We start from the raw sequence: 25,630 nt of genomic DNA on the forward strand, positions 1-25,630 counted from the left end.
ACTCCTAGGTCTGTCTTTGCTGGTGTTACTTCCTCTTAAGACCTTACACTCTTCATCTTCTTTCATTATTATAAACTATTTTATGTTCAAGGTCGTGTTCGGCGGTGTTGTGTTTCATAGCGACGACAAAGCAGTAGTGCGTTTAATCATCTCAAACACAAACATGACAACAACACATAGCACAAATCAAAATCCTCCCGTCAAATGTGACAATACAACCCCTGCCCACTGACATAAACAGAAAAGGGGGGGGGGGGGGGGGACATAGATTGAACACACGAACACAACATACCAGTACCTGACGTCAACAGCACTAATCAAACTCCTCCCATCAAACATGGCGATACATGCCCCTACACAAATCATAGGGCACAGAAATGCATCAAAATACTCGAACTTGTGAATGACAACAACAAAAAGTTTCTCCAGCTGTAAAGGTGCATACCTCCACATGGACACGTGAGATTTTGTGTATAGTACAATAAGTACTTCCAAGTTTGTTTTTGCTGGCCCTGTTACATGTATAAAGTAAAAGCTTATACCGACAGCTGAACACAAAACATAAGGGTAGTTGAATTTTATTTATTATATTTTATTACACAGGGACGTGGGAAATGGCTGTACAGCAGCTAAGCTAGTTTCAACAAACAAGACTAACATCACAATCAAAGTATTACACTTGATAAACTGATTTAGAGCAGGCCTGGGCAAACCTTTGCACACAAAAGCCTCATTTCATTTTTTTTTTTAATCGTACAGATGGGCGGCAGATCGGTAAAAACAATGTTGTTAAAATGTTTGTCAAACATACAGATTTATTTAAATAAATAATTCTCATTTTCATGATTAAACACTTATTTAATGAAATGCATACAAAAAAGTTATGAAATAAATAAATGAATGCAACAATTGTTACAAGACTCTTGGAAATGCAAATGCTCAGAGAGCCAAATTATTACTGACAAGAATGGACCATACTGTGCCGACCCCTGATTTCAAGCTTCCAGGTGCAACACCAACACTATATGTGTAAAAGCAGACATATTATAGCCTAAATGGACTTTATTTGTTGCATCCAAAAAATTGGGTCCCTGCAGCTCCTGCTCACCCATTGAGTGTCAAATTTAGCAACCAAGTATTCAAACTTTAGTTTTCTTCCCATTTTTGCGTATTGGTGATGAAGTGCCGCCTCCACAAGTGAAAATATTTGCCTTTAAGTTTGGTTTGGTTCAGCTTGGTTTTCTCTTTAGGCTATACTTTCATTACAGAGCCACCGAATCACACTTGTCAATTAATGTGGCAATGACATCACCAAACACAAATAACATGTCAATAACTGAGCCGAACAGAAATATGACATAATTGTCACAAGCTAATGCTGGTAACACTATTGGCTTAAGCAAATATGTTCTCTAGTCATTTTTACTAGCCACTTTTGTGTTCTCTGCTTTGTTTTTGAATGTTGTTAACTGTTGTGTTTGTAAATGCTTGTAGGTGTTGTGTCTTTGCTTGTGTGAAGCACATTGAGTGGCCTTGTGTATGAAATGTGCTATATGGATAAAACTGCCTTGTCTTGCCTAAAAATGCAGCTCTTCTTACCTTATGGCTTTGAAATGATGCTTTGTGCCTTGGCAGTTGTGTCATAAAGTTTGTTTCGCATTGGAACTGTCCAGCCTTGCCGCCTAGCTGTCTTTTGCTGCGAAACAGGGTGTGGGGGTGCTAACTGTGTTCCCACTGTTTGACAACAGGACTGAGTGCAAAAAGGCTCACGCCAGACATTTTTCAGAAAAAGGCAGATTACTCAAGATTTACTTGGTCGGGACTCTAGACACACAACTATTTGGATTGGATACAGAATTTCTTTTCCCCTTTATGTAGTTGGAATTTCAAGATGAGCATGATTTGTCTATAAAGAATGGGGCTGGTTAATGATAAATAAAGTTAAAGACGAAATCAAACATATTTTTTTTCAAGAATATGTTCCCACCAGGCCCACTAGTTGAAACACAGCATTCTGATTAATATTGCGTTTACGCAATATGAGTTAAGCAGCAAAATCCACCCCGTTTTAGCCATCTCAGGGGGCGGCCGTTTTGTCTTCTGTCGACTGAAAATGACATCACAACTGCTCAGGGCTCAGGTAACGACCAATCACGGCTCAGCCGTGGATAAAGATCCATGCTTGCCTGATTGCTTGCCCACTGCCAGTCGCCGTCTGCCTCCTGAGAGTTGACACGAGTTCAGCCTCGCTAAATGTCAGAAATATAACCAGTCGAGGTTCGTGTGCGCACTCATGCTCTTGTCCGCTTCAGCCTGTGTAAGTGGAGAAGCGATCACCACGGTATTTTTGATTTTGTGGAGGTGATCATGATGACATCACATTTTATGTTAATAAATCCAAACAATTGTGCAGAACACTTTTAACCTTTCACAGGTTGAAGTGGACAAGAGTAGTAATGTGCATTTGCATTTTGGTGGCGATCGGTCGCCGTTTTAGACAACAGAACTGACAAAGTGAGCAATATTACCACGCTTGGCTGCCTCCCGTGACGTAGACCGCTGAGACCGAAAACATAACATAAGCCACGCCCCAAACGGGGGCAGGGCAATTTGTCGTAAATCGAATCACAAAAAAGTCCTTAAATCACGACAGATTCTTTTGTGGGGGGCACTTTAATACGAATGTCATTTTTACATACAAAGCTTTTATGTAAGTGCCAATGTTAAGCTCACCCAAGTGTCCCTTTAACTCTTATTCCACAAACGCAATACTTATCAGAATGCCTTGTTTCAACTAGTGGGGCTTGCATAGAATATAGTCTTGAAAAAAATATGTTTGGGTAAACTTCCCTTTTAAGCAGCTCAATAAATAATAAATATCCAATGGTACAAGGTGAATTTTGTTCAACCAATCATGTGCCTTCTTAGAGAGATTGGGCGGGGCCAGGAGCCCACCATGGTCCACCAGCTCGAGTAGTACTGTGAGGTTGCATGAGGTACTCGCTGCTGATTGGTCCTTGGAGAACGGCACATGGCGAAGGGCAGGGACTCACCTCACTGCAGCCAGTCGTCCACAGACAAGGATGCTGGCTGAACACACAAAAGTGATATGATATGAAATTGTGATCTGAAATGGCGCGAGGGGCCTCACCTGTAGCTGTGAGAGGCCATTGTTGGAGGCATGTTGTTGGTTGGGGGATGGGAAGAGGTGGAGCTCCAATCGTCTGATAACGCCTGACCACCTTGACACACAGGTGGGAGGAAGTCACTTATGTGCAAGTCTCAAGGAAGTCTCGAGTCTTAAGGCCCTGATAGACCAAAGAGACGCTGGCCAACAGTGACAGACGCTTACCCCCTGTGGCGTCCGGCCGGCTGTCGGCACGTCACGCTGGAGGAACACACCGCAACGACAGACAGCGACGCTGACCATTAAAGTACCTTCTGCGCATGCATGAGATGTAATACCCTTCCATACCATCGGTGGCGGTAGTCACCATTTCTCATGGTTAGAAAACTCCAAAGCTGTTGGCCGGGTGCGGATTATAAAAAGGTAAACAATGCATTCAGCTCTATTCTTCGCTCACGATGAACTCCCACGCGAAGTAAACCATCACCTTCTTGACACGGTATTGTCAAATACTTACATTGTCAACCCTCGCTCTTGTACTTGTAAGAAGATTAAGGCAGCGGAGGCGCGGTCACTGATTTTCCGCCTTTGTCACTTCCCGTTGGTGCTCCGAGCGCTGATTTGCTAGCTAACAGCCAATCAGAGTGAGCAAATGTCACGACTGGCGATGCCGATTCAACAAACGTAACCGCCCCCAAGACGCTTACAGACGGGCTACGACACTACGACGGTGGCCACTACACCAAACAGACGGCGCTAAAAGACGCCACGACGCTTCACGACCTCCGACCTCGGTTTGGTCTATCAGGGCCTTTAACTGTAAAGTGCCAAGCAAGTTACTGTGGCAAAAATCAAGCAAGTCAAGTGGAGTACCTACTACATTTCAAGTCATTACTTGGGTGAAGTAAATCATAAGTCAAGTCATACAAAGTCTATTAAAGATGTACAGTGGTGCCTTGAGGTATGAGTGACCACGACGTTTTTCAAGATACAATCGGACAATTGTTTTGTTTTTTTTTGCTTGAACTTGTGTTGTGTGGTAGCCTTGAACTCAGTTCAACTCAGTTTGGCATATATTGAACAGTTCTTCCAAAAAGAGGCTTCAAACTATTTATTACCACTCCCAGTTTGTTTACTGTCATACTTAACATAAACCAAAGAGAATTACACGTGTATTTAAAACAAACAGCTTTGCCGTAAGAGAGTCCACTTAGCTTAAAGCTAACAAGCAATGTAAAACACCATTGACACACTAACGGTTAGCACTGAATGCTGCAGTTTTACAACACAAATGTACAGGAGAGCAAAATGAGTCACAGTGGCCAATATTTCAGAAATTAGGTTTTGTCATAGTAAAAAAGAGAATGATCTCAGTTTTCCATTGATATGTCAACTGTTGTGCAATGGCAATCATAACATTATTAATATTATTCATTACATGCATTATCACTACAGATACAGGTAGATACGACACACCCCTTTTTCAGCATGACACCTGGCATTGCTTTAGTGTTTTATTGTCTTTGTGTTGTTTAGGTTATTGATTCATTTGTTTTCACTGTCTTTATTTTTATGTCTGATTTTCACTTTACGTACACCACTTTGTACTTTATGCAGCCGTAGTTGTTTTTAAAGTGGTGTATGAATAAAGTTGAGTTGAGAAGAAGCAGCACAATTAATTGAATTGCAGCATTAAATCGTGATACATAAACTGTTAATTTTTTTACGTACTATATAATTGTGTTGTTACTCCATGTTTTTAAAAAGTACAACATAATGGAGTGCTTATTTAAATCCTTATTCAAATTTTTTTTGGGGGGGGGGGCGCTGGGGTGAAGCTGGAACAACAGATTAATGCCATTTCTATTTCTTTCAATGGGGGAAGATGATTAGAGACACTGTTTTGACTTGCAAACGTGGTCACGACACGAATTGAACTCGTATATCACAAGGCACCGCTGTATTGTTGTTGTTACCTGAGGGGTGCGAGTGGTGTGCCAGGTAGTGATAGGGAGAGTATCGCCCGGCATAACCATGGTGCCTGTATCCGTATTGATGATGGGATGGAAGCGAAAGGCTGCCGCCATAAGAAAAAGCCCCATCTCCACCCGCTGAAAACGGAGACCAACCTGATGCGTTATGGCACAAGACACATTTCACCTTTGGCAGAGGTGGCCGTTCCGTCAGACAGACGGACTGGTCCGTCAGTCCATCACTGACGGACGCCCATTTTGCTGACGACTGACAAAGGACACCTGTTAAAAATTGACGGACTGACGAATGGCGGAAGTGGGTTTTCATCCGTCACTGTAATTGTCGCTAACTGCATGCGTCAGTGACGATGCCCGTTTTTTGGGGGAGGGGTCGACCGACGGTGGAGGCAGTGTTGTTGACATTCTCAGGAATACATTTGTAGAGCGCACCAAAGTTTGTCCTTGGCATTTTCTTCCTGCTGATGTAATAATACAGCCGTCAACCCCACACGGGCGCCATTTGTGAAAGAAAGCAGCGGCCCCTGTTCTTTTTGAGTTGGGTTACATCACATCAACAGTGCTGCGCTGTGCTGTGACAGGCCAGTCTATCTTTCTGTGTGGCTAATATCAAGTCACAGAAATACATCAAGTGACCAGACTGGAATACAATCGAATGCAAAAGTAGCAATACAGTACTAGGGTTGAGCATCTCTCCAGGAAAGTCAATTTGATGCGGTTTTCGATACATGGGGTAAGAAACGATTCAAGGATGGTTCACTCTAAAAGTGGAACGATTCGGTTCAACTCGATTACGATTTGATTCGATATGGTACATCTCAGGTCGAGATGGTAGAATGCAATGTCTTTTTAAAATCTCATTTTACATACATTTGCATGAACTTGTCAGTGCAGTAAATGTGCCATTACCTTCAAAGATATTCCTTTCAGATGAAAGACGATTCGATACATATCTCAATATATTTCAAATTGCACCGATTTGATTCGATATACTGGCATCTTTTTAGATAAAAAAAAAAAAAATTGGGGGTTTCAAACTGTTTTTTTTTGTTACAACCCTAAGTAAAAGGCTGAGAATTTGATAGGACACAATTGAACGCAAATGGGATTTGTGCACAAATTCATACTGCAATTAGCAACTCACACGGTGGTATTCCAACGAGACCCTCCATTGGCTCTGCCAAGCCCCGCACAGCTGGGTTCCTGGATTCAGCAGATTGACAAAACAACTTTTGTAAAACATAGAACACGATAAAGATTATAAAGATGATAACACAGGACAACTTCTTTGTTCACGCTCACCTGTGTTTGGTGTCCAGAAACGCTTTGGCGAAAGGATTATGTTTGATCTTCAGAGCTGTGATCTGTATCGAACACAAATTCGGTGTCTCTGGTTACAACTTCTGATGTGTTATTAGTGACAGACTGAGCATTTTGAAGGTCACGTGTGTATTTTCCCTCATGCTGATTTACACTATTAAGTAGATGTGGAACTGGCTATGTGGTGCTTACAGCAGATGCATCATTCAACACAAATATACAACATCCCCTCCACGTCACGAATTGTCCACAGTGGATATAAAAAGTCTACAAACCGCTCAACTACCAGGTTTTTGATATAAAAAATGAGACCAAGATAAAAATTTTGTTTGTGAGATTTTGTTATGGTCCGAAGGAACCAAGATTGATCTTTTCAGCCATATCTCAAAAAGGTGTTTTGGGCGCAAACACAACACTGCTCATAACCAAAATGTCAATTTCGTTATAGTACAGGTAGACTGAAAAAAATGCTGTGTATCATTTACTCAATTTGATTTCGTCAAGTGGTTGCACAAAATAAAATCATCTGAATCGAGATGGATTTTTTAAGCAGACTGTACGTCTACTTTAAAAATCAATCTGGATACATGTGATTTTATTTTGAGCAACCACTTGACAAAATAGAATTGAGTAAATTCAACCATCATTTTTCCAGTGTATGTCCCTTTTAAGGTGACTTTGAAGAGGTTTTCAGGTTCATGATGACGTATCACGCCAGCAACATAATGTACCTCGTCATTCTGGTAGGCGGTGACTGCCATGAACTGAGTCTCTTTGAAGGACACGTCGGAAACTAGACGATGCTCCGAGCCCACGCACACAATGTACAGATGTGGCTCGTACTTATGAAGCGATTTTAACATGGTCTGGAAGACAAACAAAAACACACGGGTTTGTTCACCATGTATGCACAGACTCAAGCCATCAGTGTTGTTTTTTGGGGTTTTTTTCGTCAAAACACTTTTCCTTGAATAAGCCCCAAATGCAATGGCCAAAAAGGTCCAATTAACTATCTTGACAACACAAAAGAACAATTTTCTTTTTGAGAGGCTGGCTTCATATGTGACCTTGTTTTTGTTGCAGTGTGAGCGTGTGCCTGCGTGCGTGCATGCGTGTGTGTGTGCGTGCGTTGTGTGTGCCAGGGCCCCCATGATAGCTAGATGAGTGCTGCTCTTTGAATTTAGTTCACCTTCACTCTCATCTCTCTCAGACATGATGGGTGAATGAAATCCCCAGTAAAAACCCTAATTACCATAATGCACAAATAAGATGAGCAATTATTCAATTACGGCCCAGCTTCAACACTGCATTACTGCCCTGTGTGTGTGCGCGGCTTCCGAGTGATGACTGAGAACCTTTACACAGGAAGTGCATTAAACAGCAGCCAACCAATTAAAATGTGTTTATGGCGTTCCCGTGGTTACGAGGGGGCACGCAGGTGAAGTGTGTGAGAAGAGCCAGTGAAGTGGATTATTAAGTGCCATACTTTCTCCCACTCCAGCACAACATCAAGCTACAAAGAGCAAACAAAAATAAAATGAATATCCTGTAATTTTATCCATCCTTTGAAATGTTTGAGATGCTCATACTGTGAATAATGGTTAAAATGACTAAATGCAAGAAAGAGGAAAAACATGGCTCAGTGAATTAAAGGGACACTTGGGTGAGCTTAACATTGGCACTTATATAATAGGTTTGCATGTAAAAATGACATCAGTACTTAAGTGAACCCCCCAAAAGACTCTGTCGTGATTTAAGGACTTTTTTTATGATTCGATTTACGACAAATTGCCCCACCCCCTTTTGGGGCGTGGTTTATGTTATGTTTTCGGTCTCAGCGGTCTACGTCATGGGAGGGAGGCAAGCTTGGTAATATTGCTCGCTTTGTCAGTTCTGTTGTCTAAAACGCCGACCGATCGCCACCAAAATGCAAATGCACATTGCTACTCTTGTCCACTTCAACCTAAGAAAGTATAAAAGTGTTCTGCACAATAGTTTGGATTTATTGACATAAAATATGATCTCATCATGATCGCCTCCACAAAATCAAAAATACCGTGGCGATTGCTCCTCCAATTTCACAAGATGAAGCGGACAAGAGCTTGAATGCGCACACGAACCCCGGACATTTATATTTCGGACATTTAGCGACGCTAAACTCGTGTCAACTCTCGGGAGGCAGACGGCGACTGGGAGCGATCAGCAGGCAAGCAATCAGGCAAGAATGGATCTTTATCTCCCTCCGCGACTAACAGTGGAATAACGGTACAGCTAATAGCAACAACTAGCTTCAGGCCATTCAAACAAAAGGCGTTAGCACAACAACATTAGCTCCTTACTGTCCGCGCAGCGTGTGGAGGTGATCCTGAGCCTGTGTCTTCATGTTGCGGGGGTTGCGTCCCAAGACCTCATCGAACACCAGGAATGTCTTGAACGTGCGCATCCGACTCCACAACCGAGTGTGGCCGCATTGGAGCGCACCATTTCGGCTGTTACGTTCCAAATTGGACGGCGTGTTTTCGGTCGAAAAACTGGGGCCATTCCTCACCCACATAAATGTGCTCGTCTACTCATTCCCTCTTCAGTCTCTGTAGTTATCCCGACTGGTGTTAAATGCCTCGCCTGTCCTAACCGTGATCGGCAATGAAGCAGTGTTTTTTTTGTGATCGTCCCAACATAAAGCTATGTAGCTCTGCTCACTTCCACCTTTCCTCATTCTCATATAAATCAGCCACGGAGAGGTTAATCCTTTTGATATGTTGAAGTGGGCATTAGTAGGGATGTCCACATAAATTCTGGTGCCAATTGATGGCCGTTTTTGGACGTTAGAAGAAATGAAAGTACAATGATTTCCAATGGAGAGTTTGGAATCGATTCCTCGCGTGACTCCGGCCGAACAAGGATAGAACGGTAGGGGGCGCGGCCATTGACCTCATTATCAAGGGGCATTATTCACGGAGTCACTTATTTCCTAATTTCTCCCAAATGTATTGATAAAATAGAAGATGACAACTATTTCCATTTTCCTGATTAAAAAAATATATAAAATGAACTTGTTAGTGAAAACGTGGCCATCCCGGCCCCACCCTCCCTTTAAGAGGAATCGTCAACAACCGTAAGGTCACAGTAGCAATGGCAATGGTAATGGCAAACACATGAAGTGCATCTTTGAGCATCTCCGCTATACTTAGATACCTGTCCTCCTGCCTTGTGTTTGTTGGTTAGTTTGACCTTGGTAAAGGTCACCGCTGCCTTCATCCAATGAGCTCCAAAGTTGGGTGAGTCCGGGTGAATGTAGATGCCATCATGGCCCCGGTCCTCGCTGCGTCGCTCTGCCTGGCCCGCCGCCAGCCACTCGCCGTTGACAAACTTCCAGCGGCAGCTGTCGGCCGGGATGAAGTCAAGGAGGAAGGAATACATGGAATTCGGGTCCAGACCTGACACGCTGACCTTCAGGACAGGAAACATGCGTCTAGGACAAGCACATGACAAACATTCTGCTGAGAAAATAGGAGAACAGTTTGGTCTTTGTGAATGCTGCTCATAATGTAGACCAAACAAACTACTATGAAAAAGTTGGTTGTGTGTGTGTTTGATGAACCTAAAATGCACAAACCTAATTGTCGGATGTTTCAGTAATTTTGCATAACTTGCTGTTCTCTAGAAGGGGCCCAACGCAAAATTTGCAGCAGGTGTTTTAATCCACGTAAATTTCCAAAGATGTCCACTTCTTTGCCTTTCTGTGTCTCCGCCTCTGCATCTCTGTTACAAGCTGCTGATCGGTCTGTGATACTCTAAGCTGTTTGACCACTTCCTGTTTAAAGCCTCATTCTGTTAATCAATTGTTAGTGGTCATCGTAGTTTCATGTGCAATATACGAACAGCAAAATCAAGGCGACTGTTTGAAATAGCAATTGAAATTGAAGCAGGAAATGGATTAGTCCATAGTTGTTCATCTCATTGTTAGTTGTGCAAAACGTACTCAAATATTCAACCGTTGAACATGTGCATTCCAAAGTTCACCAGTAGTGAAGACGGCGAGCAAAGACATATTTTGACGTAAGTTGTCTCTGCATCCACCGGCAACGCAACGATTCTATTCAACCATCGTTTGGTTTACGATGATGTTATGATACACCAAAGAGAGAAAACATCGAGTTAGATTTGGCGTCGTCGGCAACGCAAATCTCAGTCGTTGAAACACTACACAGCAATCCCCACCCATCAACATCGGAGAGAAACAAAAAGACAACAGAATCTATTGCCCGGACAAGGCTTACAAATGTTTAGGGCACAGACCCCACTTCGCAATCGGCACGAGGGATTTATTTTAAATAACATATCTTATGCAAATATACACTACTTTTACTAGCACAAAAATAGAAACCATGCTAAACATTATTACTGTGACTTATGGTAAATTTCTTGTGTAGTTTATAATATGAAGTGACATTTTTTGTGTTCATTTTGTTCCAAATTGCATCAAATGCAATTTGTAAACATATTATTGGTCATTATATTGTAATACAGTTTATATATGGCCTAACTGTAACTTAGAAGTATTGTATAGATTACGTACTAGTATGTAACAGTCAACATTTAAATTAGTTTGACCCAATGAGCACAGTAAATTTATAATTTATCAGAAGCAAATTACTTTATCTTTGTTTACTATGTGCAAATATTACTTTAAAAACATTAAAAAAAAGTCTCCGGACAAAGGTCTAAATGTAGAGATGAATAGCTTGTCTGTTAATCTGTCAAAATTGGCGTTTTACTCCTAGCAGGTTACTACTTTGGCAGTTTATAAGTGCATAGCAAGTTAACTCGCTTGTTTATACAAGGAAACCATACTTTAATTTATACATTTGCACTTTAAATTAAAAAAATAATAATTAATTTAATAAATGTTGTTGGGTCCAAAACGAATTTAAATTATTATAGTGTTTCAAAGAATTTTGTCTTAATATTTTTTACATGTTTAAACCTGTTCTTGTTCTGTAGCGAAAAATAAATAATAGTTTGAATAATCGTGATTTCAATTATTACCAAAATAATCATGATTCATATTTTTTTTTTCCATAATCGAGCAGCCCTAATGTGGCCCCTGATAAAAAAATGAGTTTGACACCCCCACTCTAGGGGAAATTCAATTTAGACACCGCTGCGGGCATGTGCAGAGATACAGTAGACCCCTAGTGGTGTTCAAGGCAAGGCACGGCAGCCTTATTTACCGGTATATAGCACATATCATACACAAATCTCAATGTGTTTTATATAATTAAAATTACAAAATTTAAAAGCAGTTAAAAACAAAAGAAATAAAGACATGTACAAACAAAGTACAGAAAATAACTTACTAATTACTAAAAAAAAAAAAAAAAAAAATTCAGAAAAAAGCTTTGAAAGACCTGACTCAAGTAGGCCATTGGCTAGTTCTCAGAAAGTGCCAAGAAAACGACTTTCGTTCCAGCGTCTGGGAAATACTTTATATTATTACCCAAAGTGTGATTAGCAGGTCGTGCATTGAGGAAGAAGGCAGCTAGTAGCCGCGAAAACTAATGTGTATTGCACAACGATTTAACCATCAACACTTACATCGCAGTAATATGCTTCAGTTCGGCACAAAGACATATGAGTGGGTGCTCTTTTTCCGAACGGTTATGAGGAACCCACCGGGGCTGCTGCATTCCCCGCCTCCTGAACCCCGCACGGAGGGAGCGGAGGGAAAACTAAAATCCTCGGGAATGACGGCCAGTTGATGATTTAAAAAAAAAAAAAAAAAAAAAAAAAAAAACGGGTGTAAAAAGCTAGCGTTCAGTAATTCCCATAACATTTGGCCGCTCTGCGTTTTGCCGAATAAACACCCATTTGCAGTTTTGCATTTCTATGTGTTTGTTGAAGGCGCAAAATGTGAATTTTGACTCACAAACTGTGATGCGGGTTTTGCTCATTCAAAAGATGATTTGAGATACGCGTGGTCAAAGAACAAATTAATCTTATATGGAAACAACAACAAAAAGTTGCGTCAACTAAAAATTTCAAGGCAACAAACTTTGGTAAAATTATAGGCTGGGCAATTCAATGAAATAAATTACATTTTGGTGTTGTGAAAATTGTCTTTTACGCAGTTTATAACAAAGAAATGAGTTTACAGAACTGTTGTTGTATTTGCTTTCCCAACTCAAAATAATACAGCAAATTGTTTTGGTGCAAACATCTTGCTTGTTTTGTTGTGCTAATATGTTGCCATAAATGTCATTAAGTTATATTTTAAAGTTCTTCCAACTTAAATGACTGTTTTGGCCTCAAAGAATACAAGTTGTGTTTTTTACAGTGACAGTTTTTACAGTCATTGTCCCTTCTGCGGCGGCACGGTGGTCGACTGGTTAGCACGTCCGCCTCACAGTTCAGAGGTCGTGGGTTCGATCCCGGCTCCGGCCTCCCTGTGTGGAGTTTGCATGTTCTCCCCGTGCCTGCGTGGGTTTTCTCCGGGCACTCCGGTTTCCTCCCACATTCCAAAAACATGCATGGTAAGGTGATTGGACACTCTAAATTGCCCCTAGGTGTGATTGTGAGTGCGGATGTGTGTCTCTGTGTGCCCTGCGATTGGCTGGCAACCAGTTCAGGGTGTCCCCCGCCTACTGCCCAAAGACAGCTGGGATAGGCTCCAGCACGCCCCGCGACCCTTGTGAGGAGAAGCGGTACAGATAATGGATGGATGGATGTCCCTTCTGCCATCTAGTGGAAGAGCATGTAATGGTTCTTGCTGTCACTGTACAACATTGCTGGCATAATGAAGTGAAATTCCCGTGGCACACCTGATGATTCCTCACTGCGAACTCATGTACAGTAATTGGAAAATCACTGCTCTCGAGCTTCAATTGTACTAAAATAAACAAATGCATTTTGGGAGTTGCACATTTCTTCCACTAGCTTGTCTTATGTAAATGTGCTGCCATTTTATACGGCTACGCACCGGCCGTTCTTGGTGATGACCATCTCGTTGGTGACGTGCTGGAACTTCCTCCACAGCTCGGCGTCCTCCAGGGTGACCTTTAGCCCCCTTTCTGTGGGGTCGCCCTTCTTCTGCCCGGCCTGAAGCTCACTCTCCACCGCGGTCAGCAGCCGCGATATGCAGCACGCCGATGAGGTTTCGCCATCGTCCTGTCGCTTCTCCACTTTCATCTGCAGACAAAAACACACGAGGTCACAAGAGCGCCACTAAACTTTTATCTGCATCCCAAAGGTAGAACCGCATCTTTGGTCCTTGTATTAGCTCCCTGTTCGTTTTGGGATTTCCCAACAACATTTTACAGGGGCCTTCAATGGTCAGGCTTACCATTCATACTCGGTAGATTTTGTGTCTTTTTATTGTCCTGTCTGGCCACATTTACTACTGTACCTTACACCAGAAAGTGATAGAACCTAAATAATGGAATGCACATTCTTTCAAGCAAAAGCTATCTCTTCAGGCGGCATTAAAACACACACAGCAAGAATTCCAGACTAGATTAAGATTGGATTGATTTGTGTTTTTCTTATTAACTGTAAAATGTTGTTGCTGTATAAAGGTATGTACGGCTGTATTCTGACTATGCTATTTTGACTTTTTGCCTCACAGGAGGTGGGCTGAACCTGGCTCATTTGGAAGTTTGGGTCACCAATTCCCTCTCAAACTGACCTTCAGAATATCAGAATTGTGTGTGTGTACGCTCTATATAAACTACAAATCAAGTTTTGGCAGATTTTGCCTGAAAAAGTGTGTCAAAACCTTTGACTGGTAATGTATATACTACAGTATATATTATTTACGTAAGCTTGGTAGCCTGTGCTCCCCCAGTTCCAAAATCCCATCTGCGCCACTTGTGTGTATACAATACTGTATTTACAGTCTATAGTCAGCATAAGCAACCTAAAATAAACTGAAATGTACGTGAATGATGGCCACACTAGACAAAATTGTAGTTTAGAAAAAAAAATAATTCAAAAAATCCTGCAACATTTAAACGGCTTGAAAAAGTCACTTACCTGAGCGCTGAAAGAACTCCCAATGGAGACGGACTTAAAAAAAAAAAAAAGATGAGCACTAACAAGCGTTTGAGTGGCGATGTGAAAGAGAGCAGTGAGCGACGGAATACAATCCGACCGACAAAGCTCCTCCCTCGCCACTTTTCACTGAACAGTCAAGCTGCAAACACACAAGTGACACAACGCACCAACAATTACATTGGATTACTTAAGAAGGGCACATCCGTGTGGCTACGTGAAGAAAACTCTGTCCAGAAAAGACTACTTGGTTAAAAACGGAGAATTTGTTGCCCTACTTCCACGCCGCTGCCACTTGTCTATAAGGTCCAACAGGATGAAAAAGACGACATCCTCCTGAGAACGAGATTTGCATTTTCCTTTTCTAAAGGCAGGCATTAACGGCAGGGACACACCAACGTTTAAATGTCAGCCGAGAACATTGACGGCAATCGCACACACATTAGCGGGAGCGTGAAACTGACAAGAGGTCAAACATCTGGAAAGGTACGACACCTGATATGTGCATGTGTGTGATTTAATCAACGAGGAGATTTAGTGGCTTTAGCCTGTCGTCAGGCATAAAGACAGCGTGAACTAAGGCGGCAGGTAAACATCGACAGGTCACACACCAACGTTTGACTGAATAAATTGACCAACTTGAGCATTTTAGTAAAGATTTCAGCATTAAGGAAATGCTGCCGTTTTATTTATTTAGTTTTTCGCGGGACTTGTAACACATTGACCTCACATTTGAACCATTCTGTGATCATGACATTTTTTTGGGGTCATTTTTTAAATGTTCTAAAAGCGCGAGTCAACCCAAACATATTTTTTTTAAAGAATATGTTCCCAGCAGGCCCACTAGTTAAAACACGGCATTCTGATTCATTTTGCGCTGACATGTTTTCTGAATCTGAGCCGTGATTGGTCGTTGTGAGCAGTGATGTCATTTTCAGTCGGCAGAAGACAAAATGGCCCCAGAGATGGCTAAAAACGAGTGCATTAGCACTTATTCCACAAATGCAATATTTATCAGAATGCCCCGTTTCAACTAGTGGGATTGCATAGAACATATTCTTGAAAAAAAATGTTTGCGTTGACTTCCACTTTAAACAGACAGATAAAAATATTCACAAAAATGAAATGGAAGATTTGCTCTGAAATATCTGGACAGATGAATGAGCAGCATAAGAATGAAACCCCTCACAAAGCATCAGGTATGTTATACAAAGTCATTATGCCCCCTCACAATGTACGCAGCAACAACACTGAGATCAGAATTTTGTACCAAGATACAATGAATACAGTTTGACCATCTATAGTACGTTCTTTAATAAATCAACAATTATGTAACCGATCATCAAGAAACACACCTGATCAGAAATGTAAAAACGTGCTGTGAAATGTAAAAACATTTCTATAATAATAATAAATAAGACATTTGAAGAGCAAAAATGTGGGTAAGAATTATTAAAAAAAAAAAAAGACTGAAAAGATGCTGAAAACAGGTGGGAAAGTAACACAGGATATGCAGACAAAATTTATCCCCATGGAAACCACACCTGACACCTAGCCTGAAGACTTGCAGCATCCTGAATGATCACTGACATTTTAGAAACAGATGGAACACAATTTGATGATGCCGTCCCTGAAATACACAAAGACAACAAATTCCACTTTTTATGTTTTGGATGACTTACGGCTTGAATCTGTGTGCATGTGCGTACACGTCGATTACCTGGCAAATGGGATGTAAGACAGTCCATACCTGCAGTAAAAAGCAGAATTTTCATTCAATTGTAAGAAGCGGTCTTATTTCCATTTGTGTGTGTTATTGTGTGGACGTGTGCATCAGTGTAGGATTGGGGGTGGCCAGCATCTTGGGCTGGGGTGGGGGAACTCAAGGGCGGTAGGGGCTTGTTTACAATTTCATTTGTCCAAACTCAGATGTATTCCATCACTGTCCAAAGTGAATGAATAGCTGGCGATGATTATTACTATTGTCATTATTACTCAACTTAACTGGTGGCAACTCTTCACTTACTTTGAGAAACATGAACCCACCACTGCCCCTCCCCAATATGCCACACCCGTATGCACTGAAGCTTACCAACTGAACGCCACAAACTGCAAGACACAGAAGAGCAGTGCAAGGCCGTTGTTAGTCCACTAGAGGGAGACAGAGGTCAGTACAATTATGCACCGTCAACATCAGGGGTGTCGATGTGGGGCCCACAGGCCATAATCAGTCAGCATATTCTAAATAACCCTTTCGGCTCTCTGCTGGCTTTTTGAATTTCTTGTTATTTAATAGATTGAATCGTGCAATGCCAATGAATGACACAATTTGGATTTTAACAAAGACCTCCTCGTGCGTTTTCTCCGTATTTACAAATTTTATATGTTCGCCTATTCTTGATGTTCTGTCACATGGCCAAAAAAAGTGTAGGGTTTTTCGGTGGGGGGGGCATGTGGGGCCGCTTTGGGGGCTTGGTTTTGGGTAACTGTCAGCCGTAAATATGTTAAAAAAAAAAAAAAAACATCAAACCACTAGCTCAACCAAATTTCTGCGAAAGAAGGCAGAAGAAGGTTTTATGGAGGCGGAAGCTGGCCTCTGACTATAATTTCACATCCTAATCAAGAAAGATTTTTTTTTTAGTATTTCGTCTGTGTTTTATTTATGTAGTTTGCAAAAACAGTACATTTGGAAATTAATGGATAACAATAAAATAACAATTTTGCATAAAAAATAACATTTTGGTTAACAAGCTTCTAAATATTGATGTATTAACCATGACAGGGGAAAAAATATTTGAGTAATTGCTTAACCTTCCAGTGGGTGGTTCACTAATAAACGTGTTAAATAAAAGTAATACTAGGGCAAATATATGTCATGCCTGTCAAACAATGAGATGAATTTCTCACCCAGAAAGCTGAACACAAGGTCAGTACCAGACACACCTGCAGACAGACAGGCCGATTATCACCAAGCTAATCGCCAACCTGTCGCCTTCTGAACATGTCAGAAAGAATTTGCCCAGTTTTTAAATCCTCATTCTTTCCATCTTCAACACAGCATGTAGCCAATGACATCACACAATTATTCTCATCTCACCAGCATGATGGTTGTGGCCAGTGCTCTTTCTTTAGCACACATGTTCTTTAATTGTCTGCATGGTCCTACCAGGAACATGGTGCTGAAACCACACCACAGACACACAACGTCGTACGCTGTATCAAGAAACCAGAGGTGGTGTGACTATACAGTGTGTACCTGGACAAAGCGCAGAGGTTTCCTACACTGTACATGACAGCGAACACAGCCAGACCAAACACAGGCAACCACAGCATACATGTGCCCTGAAACAAACAGGCGGTTACCATGAAAACAGCAGCACAGTTGAACAGGGTGGGTTATTATTACCCTAGAACAGGGGTGTCCAAACTATTTTCTGTGTGCCGTCTGTTCTTTTTTTTTTTTTTTTTTTTTTGCGGCATCAACTTGAACGAATGAAGGCGTAATCGTTTTCCAACAGTCATGCATCATCTAGTAAGGCGCACCTCAGCTCTGTCAGGTGCACTGGCAAAAATGTTCATTGTACTTCATTTTTTTATTTTTGAAAGCATGAAAGTGCAGGTATTGAAATCGATGCGGCTGGCCCTGACTATCCCCTTTTTGCTTGATCCCCTATGTGTTTTTAAAAACAATTATATTAATATATTATACCGTATAAACAATTATAAAAAATAAAAATAATTGATATTTGATATTGATACATCTTTTCCTACACTGACAGACCCTCAACTTTGTTCTGTATGTGGCCCTTGGAAGAAACCGATTGGACACCCCTACCCTATAGAAGCTGTCTACAAAACATCACAGCTACATCCACTCACCAGAATGGAACAGAGAATCCCCAAAATGAAACAGAACAGGAAGCCTTTTATCCTTGTCCCCCAAGCCAGTGTCGATGCCTGATTGGCTCTCTGAACAGATGACAACATCGACATCATCATCATCATCATCATCATCATCATCATTTCAACCAAACACACACACTCAGGTCCAAAGATTTAATCGCGTAAACTCATATGCATTCCACTGCCTTTTCAGTATTTTCAAAAAATATTTACTATTGCAGAGGCTGAGTGGTTCTCACTGTTACCTCAAAGTATTTATGGCTGTCCATTTTTTTTTTCTTCTTTGAAATTGTACTGTATTTTAAACTTCTAACATCAACCTGCCACAGAGACAACAGATGCAAATTAGCCATTGGCTATAATCTGTCATATTTACGGGAAACTGTTTAATTAATATGCACTGTCCCTGTATAATTTTTTTGAAAATATAAAATACAAATACAAAGCCAGAAAAACAAGTTAGGTTAATTCAATGTTTGAAGATTCTAAATTCCCTCTCAGAGGTGCATGTGTGTGTGAATGTTTGCCTATCTCTAGTCGTGTGTTTGATGAGTGATGAGTACAGGGTTCTGGTTCTCACCCCTGTTCAGGAGGGATAGGCTCCAACTTCCCTGAAAAAGATAAGGCGTGTACACAGGGTCGTCGGTTTTTGACGATCCTGACATTTTCAGTTTACAAAAAGTGCGTGGTGTAAGAATGTGTGGCCATGCAACAAAAGATGGCACACCCATTCACCACTTTACTTGATGTTTTTCTTTTGATTGTTTTACAGTTTTGGCCTTGAACTATTATTCAAATTTAAGTCTCAAATTTCAAAGCAAATACAGCATTTGCTGTATTTTTGACATTCCGAGGCTACGACGAGCAGACAATGATGCACATTCTTGCAGCGGCGTGATAATACTTCATCATAGTGCAATAGGCCGCACGCTATTTAACATTAGATTATTTTATATTTATGGCCTATTACAGAGAAGTTTTTCATACACATATTTATTGCAATTCAGACTATACAACTACTTTAGGGTTGGTTGTAACTCCGATGTAAACCGAGGACCTCCTGTGAATATATACCTGAGCAGTCCGTGGTTACAAAAGTTACAAATTGAAAAAAAAGTTTGTATCCTAATAGACTACATAAACAACACCCATGTCATACGCCGTCATCTATTCTACGTCTGCCTAAAAATTTGCACATTTCAGCCTACAAGAACAACACTTAAACTCCCCCCCGCAAAACAACAACAAACACTGAAGTTTTAAATGTAATCCATGATTAGTGAATTTATCGTGCTGTTACATTATGACAAGTGACTTTTACATACAACAGTTAATTTTAGACAATTTCTTGCAACTGAATTAAATTGCCTCAATTTGCCACTGTATTTGGTTTAGTTAAAGTGATATTGTTGCCCAATATCTTAAATCGCACCTTTCTGTTTTACCTTTTGGGCTATTTGAAGTCCATGCTCTGATTTAAAAACTATAAATCATACGTTAACGAGTTTCTCACTTGAGTAGGGTTTTTGTGGGGGTGTTTTTTTTTTTTTTTAACGGAGTACTTGGTTATTATTTTTCTAGTACCGTAATAATATTACTTATGTCATATTATTCTAAAGCAACGGTACTCCTGAGTACAAGTTTTGGGGCAACTCTACCCACCTCTAGATTTTATTATTGTTAAACATGTCTCGGTTCACACTGTAATAGACAATGGGTGAGATGTTAAGACGAGTTGAACATTAAACTAATGTAAAACGCATGTTTGCAATGCAAACCTCCAACGACCAAACTACGTAATGATACCAAATCAACATCTGTTACGTAAGTAAAAGGTGTAACGTCTGGTCATTGTACTGAGAGTTGGACTGTGGTTAGCGTTTGGAAGCTAACAACAAGCTAAAAAAAAAGAGCAGCGCTGCTTGACATCACCTCCAGGATTCCGCTCCCGTTCGTGTTATTCTCCTCATCTTCACCGCTCAGGACCTTCTTTAGTTTATCCATGTAGTTGCACTCTTGCTAGTGACAGAAGTAACGCTGTGTCCGGAAGTTTCCAGAAGTTGGTGGAGTTAGGTGGTCAAGTTGATAAGAAGAGGTGAGACAACGTATGCCTCGATGTCCCCAACAGGTGGCCAGCTTCCGCCTGCATTATCGCCAATGACCACTAGCGTCACTGTTTCCTGCTCTACAATATGTTCCCACTGTTGTTTATTAGACCCTTCTCCTTACTGGCAGAGGTGGCCAAAGTACAGTACTCACATTCTGTACTTCAGTAAAAGTACGTCTGCTTGTGTAAAAATAAATCCATCCATTATCCTAACCACTTATCCTCACAAGGGTCGCGGGCATGCTGGAGCCTATCCCAGCTAGATAACAGCTTAAGGAATAAGGCAAATAGTAAAGTATTTTAAATATTTTGGGATGGTCTGGGCACTGCATCCCACTAGACAAGATCTACCCCTGCACTGAACGGCGACTGAATTCCATCCCCACATTCAGGACCAAAACAAGAGCAAAGTGTAGTAAGATAACCACTTAAAACACTTAAGGATTATTCATGATGATGAATCTGAATTTTTGCATCTAAAATTCTCTTTATTCAGCACGGTGTTTTGAAGCGAAATTGTGTTATTATTTTAGTCACAAGATGTTTATTTTTATCTTTACATATCCAGAAAAGTTCTACAGTATATGAACGACTTTATTATTAGGAGCAGTCATTTCATATGTCATTTTTAGTATATGAAGTGTGCCACTGAAAAATAGATGGCGGGCCGCCAATGGCCCCTGGGCTTGTACACCACTGCAAATTGTTTTGGTTAAAGTTGACTTATCATCAAGTTGTTAAGCCTTGTACGTTTTTTTAATCACAATCAACTATTTAGTTCTGATAGCCTAAAACAGATTAAAATACATGTAACATTTAAAAAAAAAAAAGTTATTATGTATTTAGACAGCAGATGGCGTCATATGACAATGAATGAGATTTCCCCAAACGCTTCTGTATTATTTCACAGTACGAATGGTTCTCAAACTTCATACTTTTATTAAGTACCTCATCAACCAAAGATCAACCAAACGAATCCCTTTTTCATTGTACTATTTACATTTGAAAATCTGAATTTCCAATACGGTGCGCAATTTGTTTTGTTTTTGCAACAAAGTATTTTTGGTGTGTTGTGCGCACACCCCACAATCCACCTGTACGCTATGATGAGGAACATAAAGGCTACTGTACTGTCATGAAGCAACTATGATGAAGAAATTAATTAATCATTAACGATATGGTAGTTTGTTTGCCCAGTGTACTTTTGTCTGAACTAAGTGAACCGGTCCGTTCTGTTCCATTGTGATTGTTCATTAAGTTAAGGTCAGTCATGGTCCATCAATGCCAGTGATTCCCAATTTCCCACAAGCAAAATTTATCTCTTTACTCCCAATGATGTACGATATGCTTGTTCATCTATCTATAGTATGTCAGCAACATACAAGTGCAGTATAGTGACAGGCAGAATAATTAAATGTTCTTCCACTAGATGGCAGAAGGTACATAATTGACCCGTTTATCCACGTTTTGAGGCATTTTTGTTTTCTGAAAATGTTCTGTAAAATATTTGCCGTGGCTCAATTAAGGTTGTGAAACACTGCATCAATGAATACACGCACATGCACAAAGACAGCCAATGTGTCCCCCGTCCAAGTAGCTAATTAGCTTATGTTTAAATAAGACGTTGACCCACTTCTCTAACATCTCCAAGGCGACCCCATCTACCCCAAATAACAAGACATGAGTAGTAGTGGGGTGTCTGGGGGTTCCTCCAGGTCACTTGATCAAAACTGTTCTGACCTGATTTTGAAGTTGTCAGGTTTGACTTGACGTTCTTTGACACTGCTTCTGGAAGGTGAAACGACAGTCCGCCTTGCGTCTTGGACCAGGTGGGCTCAGCCAGCCGACACAAACTCACCTTTTTCTGCTCTAAATCGAATTATTCAGTGATTGTCCACGTCACTGCCCTCCTCGCCTTAAAAAGACCCTTGAGCAAAAAGACGCCGCAGCGTTCGCTCCAGTTGTGCTCCCTGGGGACGTGTAATTAGTGCTGCTATGTGTGTGCGTGGGTGAGTGCGTGGGTGGGTGTGCGTGTGTGTGTGTGCATGCACGTGTACATCATATTCGTATTTATGGATCCCTGAGGCCAAACATCTCCACAGTGATACGTCTGCCATTGTGTTGTTAGGTTGAGTTTGTTTTCGGACCAGAGAGTGTAAACAAATGTGTGACAAATTTGAATTACCAGTGAATCTTTGAGCGATCAAAATGACCTCGGCTACTCGCATCGCCAACACTCCACCATGCTGCCATTGTTTCCTCCTTAAAGTAGAAGTTGCCAAAAATTATTGACAAGAATATCTTATCTGTGCCTCCACTAGTCTAAACACGTCATTCTGATTAATATTGCATTTGTGGAATATGAGTTAAATGGTCGAATCCACCTGTTTTAGCCATCTCAGGGGCCAACCGTTTTGTCACTTATTGTCAACTGAAAATGACATTGCAGTTGCTCAGGGCTGAAACCTCTGCATTGACCTGAGCAGCAGTTCTTCCACGCCATCTCCCTCTTTTAGCAGCGGCAGCGGTGTTGCACTTCCTCACAATGTGTTCAAACTCGCCCTATGAATGCATTAGTATTTAAAGTTCTAGTGGGTTGAAAAACAAAGCCCTTCCTTTCCCATTGCCCCGGTGACTCATCGAATCGAGGCTCCATTGATGCCGTCTTTTCATAACTGTGGTGCACTCGCTTAACTCCAGGTGAAGAAACTCAGAGTTTAGTAAACTGATTCAAATTAGCTGTTCTGGAACCAAAGCGCAGAGTTTCCTAACTCGGAGAAGATCAACTCAAGAATTGAGGATTAGACTCAGTTTGTTGAACCTGCTTTGTGAAACGGACCCCAGATCATGTTTTGAGAAACTTGCCTTGCACTGCATAGGATTGTACAAAGCGTTGAAGCAGATTGACAGCCATCAAGCTTCTCAAACTAGCACTGAACTGAAATCGGGAATAGAAAGACTTTGACGGTATTTCCTTGAAGACTTGAGACTTATGTGAATTGCTCCTCCCTCTGAATATTGCAAACATTAGATGTTAACCAACTCAGCCAACTATAGCAACATCTGTGAGGTCATCTCCAATAACAACCTGAAGGCGAGACTTTCCCCAAGACATTCACACCATGCTGAACTCTGTGAGCCCGTGTTTGTTGACGTTTAGCTGTGTGTGATACTCGTTCAAGGCAAAAAAAAATACAAATAAAACCACTCAAAAGTGTTCCTCATTGCTCTCTACAAAAGTGGGAAGGGGCCAGTGGTGAATCTGGTTCCAGAGGAGCCCTGAAGACGTGGGAGCCTCCTGGCCGTCATTCTCTGTGATTAGCCACCAGCTGACCCAACAGCTGTCATTTAATGGCCCTTAACCGCTTTTCTACCAGAAGACATAGCTTTCCTCCAGACTGAGCTCAGCCTCTCATGTTGCAAAAATTATGTGAACTACCAGTAAGCAGTGGTGGACACCTTTTGCACTGTGCTATCATCAGAGCGGGAGCTCACTTGAATGGTTTGGTTCAAAGAGACGGCACACAGAGCAACAATCAATTAGCCGCAGTCACGGGAAATGGGAGCTTTCTTTACTGATTGTTGTGTTGCTGTGTGTTACTGTGCGAATCAATCACAGCAGTTATCAGCGGCGACCTCGACCCAGCCTGCCCCCTCCCTACTCTGATCATGCGACCAATCACCTCGCTGACCTTGCCAGCCGTGGCCATTACATGACTCCACCTCCTGTCACCAATCACACACAGGTGACACTCATGAACAAATCAGACAGACCCAAATTGCTATTCCCATTTCATCTCCCAGCATTCCTCCGCAATGGGAAGGATTCCTACCAGGCCAAGTACTTAGGATGTGTGATTTCACCTGTGACAGAGTGCAAAGATGCTGTATTCAAATGATGTCTCATACGAGGAGGATGAATTTACACTGCACACTTCAAGTGACAAAATTCCGTTTTTTTTGCTTTGCTCTCAGCAGGCACAATTTGAATACATGTCACGGTGGCTTGAAGTAGAGGTCAACCCAAATGTATTTTTTTCAAGAATATGTTCTATGCAAGCACAGAAGTTGAAACAATGCATTCTGATAAATATTGCATTTGTGAAATAGGAGTTAATCCACCCGATATTAGCCATCTCTGGGGACGGACATTTTGTCACTTCTGTCGACTGAAAATGATATCACACCTGCATGGCTCAGGTAACGACCAATCACGGCTCAGCTGTGAGCAGTTGTGATGTCATTTTCAGTCGACAGAAGTGACAAAATGCTCGCCCCCTGAGATGGCTAAAAGCGGGTGCATTTTGCTGCTTAACTCATATTCCACAAATGCGATATTAATCAGAATGCCATGTTTCAACTCCTCGGCCTGCTGGGAACATATTCTGGAAAAAAATATGTTTGGGTTGATTTCCCCTTTAGAAGGTATTAAGTTCTACAATCCCCCAGTAGTCTAAAAATGGTATTCTGATTAATTTTGCGTGTATGGAATATGAATTAAGCAGAAAAATCCACCCGTTTTTATCCATCTCAGGGGGTGGCCATTTTGCCTTGCACTGTCACTTGCTGTCGACTGAAAATGACATCACAGTGCCCAAGGCAGTGGTGTCCAAACTATGTCCCGGGCGTCACTTGCAGCCCACCATCCAATTTTTAGCGGCCCTTGGCATATGCTAAGATTCCCAATTGACACGGCCCATGTCGTTATCCTGCATTGTACTACTTATGTTCTACATGGGGCGATAAACGGGGAAAGAGAAGAGCAAATTCCTTCTCATCTCTCATTTTCTTGTTTTCTGCCAAGAACACATTTCTAACTTAGAAACGTTTCTTTTCATAGCGCCCCGATGAAAACTGATAATTCAGTTACAGTAGAGAATAGTGTGAACCGCGATAATTTGCTCCACTTTCTGCTCCATGTAAAGGTCAGCTTAGTCTAGAATGCTCTTGTTTTGGTTCTGAATGTAAAACTGATGTGATCCTGCTGCAGCTCTGTGCAGGAGCTGACATGTTAGAGTGGTCCAAAAAAATAAAATAAAAATGGAAAATCCTTCACTTTTTGCTTTATCACCTCGCTATTTTGCTTTATAAATAAACAATTTACATAAACATACTGTCAAAATGGCTGTTGCA

General features: G+C 41.3%; 2 protein-coding genes across 4 annotated transcripts; both read right to left on the reverse strand.

The window, feature by feature from the left end:
- Nucleotides 1-338: 338 nt before the first annotated feature.
- LOC147152836 (T-box transcription factor TBX19-like) lies at nt 339-14,857 on the reverse strand. 2 transcript variants are annotated; one of them, XM_086042872.1, is made up of 9 exons: nt 14,470-14,857; nt 13,418-13,626; nt 9,634-9,910; nt 7,170-7,304; nt 6,421-6,482; nt 6,263-6,321; nt 5,104-5,256; nt 3,152-3,242; nt 339-3,090 (listed from the first exon to the last, which is right to left on the reverse strand). In XM_086042872.1, the coding sequence occupies exons 2-9, from the start codon at nt 13,624-13,626 to the stop codon at nt 2,925-2,927; spliced, it is 1,152 nt and encodes a 383-aa protein (XP_085898998.1). In that variant the 5' UTR covers nt 14,470-14,857; the 3' UTR covers nt 339-2,924. The 2 variants fall into 2 exon arrangements, with proteins under 2 accessions (XP_085898998.1, XP_085899007.1); XM_086042881.1 differs by having other exon boundaries at nt 5,104-5,238; nt 13,418-14,857.
- Nucleotides 14,858-15,552: 695 nt separating this feature from the next.
- Nucleotides 15,553-22,515, reverse strand: LOC147152837 (vesicle transport protein SFT2B-like). 2 transcript variants are annotated; one of them, XM_086029976.1, is made up of 9 exons: nt 22,238-22,514; nt 20,323-20,533; nt 18,367-18,456; nt 17,744-17,829; nt 17,585-17,666; nt 17,395-17,430; nt 16,580-16,638; nt 16,208-16,237; nt 15,553-16,117 (listed from the first exon to the last, which is right to left on the reverse strand). In XM_086029976.1, exons 2-9 carry the CDS (start codon nt 20,392-20,394, stop codon nt 16,081-16,083), a joined length of 492 nt encoding a protein of 163 aa, XP_085886102.1. In that variant the 5' UTR covers nt 20,395-20,533; nt 22,238-22,514; the 3' UTR covers nt 15,553-16,080. The 2 variants fall into 2 exon arrangements, with proteins under 2 accessions (XP_085886102.1, XP_085886195.1); XM_086030069.1 differs by lacking the exon at nt 17,395-17,430 and having other exon boundaries at nt 22,238-22,515.
- Between the last annotated feature and the right edge of the window lie 3,115 nt (nt 22,516-25,630).

The sequence above is a fragment of the Filicampus tigris genome, chromosome 1 (assembly GCF_054856515.1).
Source record: "Filicampus tigris isolate MCC_2025a chromosome 1, RoL_Ftig_1.0, whole genome shotgun sequence".
Taxonomy (NCBI): domain Eukaryota; kingdom Metazoa; phylum Chordata; class Actinopteri; order Syngnathiformes; family Syngnathidae; genus Filicampus; species Filicampus tigris.